This window comes from Solanum dulcamara, chromosome 7, assembly GCF_947179165.1.
Source record: "Solanum dulcamara chromosome 7, daSolDulc1.2, whole genome shotgun sequence".
NCBI classification, from domain to species: domain Eukaryota; kingdom Viridiplantae; phylum Streptophyta; class Magnoliopsida; order Solanales; family Solanaceae; genus Solanum; species Solanum dulcamara.
The window spans coordinates 39,190,001-39,194,008 of NC_077243.1; the positions used below are offsets into that span (position 1 = coordinate 39,190,001).

At 37.9% G+C, this 4,008-nt stretch overlaps 1 protein-coding gene and 1 pseudogene across 1 annotated transcript; both read right to left on the minus strand.

Annotated features, from left to right (window-relative positions):
- Positions 1-1,164: 1,164 nt before the first annotated feature.
- Positions 1,165-3,575, minus strand: LOC129896247 (probable pectinesterase/pectinesterase inhibitor 51; annotated as a pseudogene).
- Positions 1,346-2,020, minus strand: LOC129894712 (probable pectinesterase/pectinesterase inhibitor 51). Its single transcript, XM_055970368.1, has one exon. The coding sequence runs from the start codon at positions 2,018-2,020 to the stop codon at positions 1,346-1,348; it is 675 nt and encodes a 224-aa protein (XP_055826343.1).
- Positions 3,576-4,008: the final 433 nt, after the last annotated feature.

Below are 4,008 nucleotides of genomic sequence, written 5' to 3' on the forward strand. Positions count from 1 at the left end.
AAGCAAAGTGTGTTTTTAATTCTATCCTATAGCATGATTTTATGTGTATGAATAACACAAAGTCGTCGAAAGAGGACACTGATTTCTGACTTAACTTGTTTTTCTCTTCAGATTCTCATCATGTAGTCAGTGCTTATGTCCTTTTTCTCAACAAAATCATATTACAGTTACCAATTTTATTACAAAAATTAGTCAAACTTTTTTTAAAAGAAAATTCAAAAACCTAATTGATTAACACATAGACATCAAATTTCCATATGTTAATCAGCTCATTTATAAAGTTTGGGAGAATTACAGTTTTAACATATACGATGCTTGAAGCACAAAACTGTACAATGAGAATTGGAAGTCATTTAAACTATGCTTATTTGAGATTTGGTCAGCTTATAAAATTAATACTACAAGTATATGTATGAATATTTTTTTATCTCAATTTAAATTTATAAACTATCATTTCTAAATTTACTAATGCGCGGATAAATTCACTAACTTTATATGATAATGAATAATTGAAAAACTTGTTAGAGGAGCATATTAAATAAAATAATTATTTTCACTTGCAAAATTTTTAAAATTTTAAGTAGTCGTTTTTCAAATTTAAATTGAAATACTTGTTTTAAAACTTTAACTAAACTAGTACAGAAGTATTTCCCCAAATTTGAGATGTTGGATGTGACAGGCACTAAAAGCCAAAGAAGTATGAATGGATAATCATTAACCACGAAACGCATTATTGTCGAACACTGACAAAGAAGCTTTCTCCTATGAACTTTCTAAATGCCCACAGCTCACGCAGCATTTGTAATAAGTGGACATGTCTAAATTAAACCTGCAACTTCTGATTCCACTCCTAAACACGTCGTCACTTTCTTCGTTTAATCAACTCTTAAATTTCATATCACGCAATATAAAATAAAATCGAGAAGTACATATATAGTAAATAATTCCCAACAAACACAAACACGCGCATTTCAGATGCACTAGACGTGCAAATTAACACAAAAAGACCAGAAAAAAATTACGACATATTTCCTCCAAGCCTTCACCCTTCCAGAAATGGCACATGATTAGCATCACGTATTAGTTAGGAAGAAAATGAGCCTAACAGACACTAAGTGAAAAATGAGCCTACCTCATCAAATGAAACTTTCAAGAAACAACAACTAGATTCAATCTCACCGCAAAGTGCTTCAATATTCTTTTCCTTTTGCCAATAACAAGAGCTTTAATAAATACTAGACAGTGTGAAAGAAACTGAAGTTTTAGGAAAGATGGCATATTTAAAATATTCCAACGTCTTCCAGCAATGATACAAGAGGTTAATATATTTGTAATTCATAAGATTTTAGCTAACTACTTCAGATGGAGGAATCCACTGATCACCCTGAATGAAATTTTGTACAGAGTATGAGCCAACATGTTCTGCTGGGATTTGGCTACTCCATGGCACCCTTCCTGTTGTATTAGCTCCAGGACCAGTATTTTTGAGTTCTCCATAGTAAAGAGTACTCAGAGCAAAATTGTCACTCCAAGGCATCCAACCGTTAGCACTAACAAGCGCTTCCAATATACAGTGTATAAAGACTGTCCTGGAATACTCCCTCCATGGCCTTCCGAGGAAATTTTTATGTACCTTAGGCTTCCTGTAGTACAAGGTCATGTAATCTGCAGTCCCATTTATTAAACAGTTTTGGAAGACGAAGCCAGTTGATTGCGCTGGGTCTATCCTTCCATGAGCTGTAACTGCATTGTTCTCTTCCTTCTCTGGATTTAGTTGCCGAGGAGCAACAAGGATGTCACACTCTTGGAAGAAGGTAGCTGAGTTCCCGAAAATGAAGTCCACATTGCCTTGGATGCGGCATGACTTGTAGTATTGGCGCATAGAATGGGCGTACAGGGTGTCCTGATTGCCAAGAAATTCACAATTCTCAATGATGGAAAGGTCACTGTCGGATCGGAATGCTACAGCTTGGTGAGTATCTGGACCTGCTGTATTTTGGATTGTGATACCACTGGCCATGAATCCATCACCAACAACTCCTGCATGTGTTGGAAAAATGAACATCAGAACTAATATAGCAGCCAGCTCAGAAAGCAACAGATTATTTTAGATTTTATCATCAATTTTACTTTTACAATCCTACACCTACAAGCCATAAGAATAGAGCAATAAACAAAACTGACAGAGTAAGTATATATAATATGCAGTAATTGACTGAACGGTTGCAGAATCATAAGTGGAAACGCCCAACTGGCCAACATTCCTGGACCCGGTAATGACGGTTTTCCCCATGCCATCACCTAAAAAGACCAAATTCTTCTTCTCCAATGGGACCCGAACTATCTCCTCATACAAACCAGCTTTGATCCATATCACGTACCGCCGCGCTACCCCATTTTCCGGTGCCGCATTGACTGCCTGCTGCACCGTCTCATAATCACAACCTCCGGCGGCAGCCTTGCACACTGTCACGTCTGGTTTCAGTCTTGTAGGTACCCCGCCGTTGAATTCCTTCCCAGTAGACCCACTAATGCCTAATTCCCAGAAACCATCTCGTTCCGTCTTCGGAGGGCTCCAAGACTTGGTTTCGTTCCCAAAATTGTCGTAATTCACCATCATCCCCAATGCATTGCTGCTATACCCGATCAAAGAGTTGAGAAACTCCATAGTTTCATTTACCTGAGATGTCCCATTTACGTACTTCAAAGCGGACCAGCAGTCGTATTGGTAAACCATGGCAGCGCTCATCCAGGCACGAACATCCTTGATCGCGCCACGTGGCAAGGCCTCAGCCGTGAGATTCAATCTGTATTCCGAATATCGGAGCACCTCAATACAGACTTTTGCTGCGTTGGTACGGTTTAGATTTCCTGTAGAAGCATCGAGGATATTCTTCACCATGGACTGAGCCTGGTTAAGGCTTTGAGAAGAGACCCCCAAGGCTGATTGGATGATTTGGGGTGTTGTCAAGGGTTTTGGCTGGACCAATACCAATACAGCCTGGCATGTTGATGGGTCACGTGAGGCCTTGCAAGCTTCTTGAATCTCAACTGGAATGGATGAAGATGAGGATGACAAGGAATTTGGGTTGGAAATAGGGAATGGCTATGGGCAGTGGCGTCAGAGAATAACAAGAGGAAATTAAGGAAAGAGAGGAGTGTTATTGGTGGAGAGTAAAAGGACGCCATGAAAATGAGGAGAAATTTCAATTTACAAAAGGTGTGAGCAAACAAATTGATGCGGGTTTATATAGGGTACTGTTTTGCAGTGAATTTCGGAAATATTGCTAGAGTCGAACAAAGATGTATGAAGGCCAAATTTGATGATACGGTGACTCTTAAAGTTGACATCAACTTTCACTTAGAAACTTAAATTAGGACATGTTTATTTTATACACCTCAAGTAAGAGTCGAATGTGTTATCTTAGCACTTTTTTTACAGTTGACAACTCGCGTGTTTTTCAAGGCGCGTAGAAGCTGTTTTTCTTAAAAATATATATTTTTTTGTTCTTCTTCTTAGTCCTCTTTCACCTCCATTATTAGCGGTAGAAGAAGACTAGCAAGTGCCCCTAACAAACCCCATTCTTTTTTTTCTTTTTTCTTTTTTCTTTTTTTCCCTTTCTTTTTCTCTGTGTAGCTGCTTTTTTATATAATATACTAAATCTATATTTTTCTTATGTGACCGATAATCTATTGAAATTACTTGAATTTTTTTTTACTTTTTTCATCCATAGTTTCAGGTGAGAATTCATCATAGGGATTATGAGAACTACTCGGAGCAGTCAAATTATCATCAACTTGTGGATCTGGTGAATAATTTCTATCTATTGAATTAATCAAAATTAATTTTTTTTTATAGAGATAAATTTTTATTGAACTTGTTTGTTCTTTTTTTTTTATTAACTTGGATGTATGTATCGCGTTGGTTGGGGGAGGGGTTGGGATTGGGGTGGGTGGGTTGGAGAAGATGACGATGGGTTGGAGGAGGGGTTGGTGTTAGGGTGGGGT

What these genes read in the sequence shown, in the direction of transcription:
- LOC129894712 (XM_055970368.1), bottom strand. Translation starts at nt 2,020, where the DNA reads ATGGCCAGTGGTATCACAATCCAAAATACAGCAGGTCCAGATACTCAC.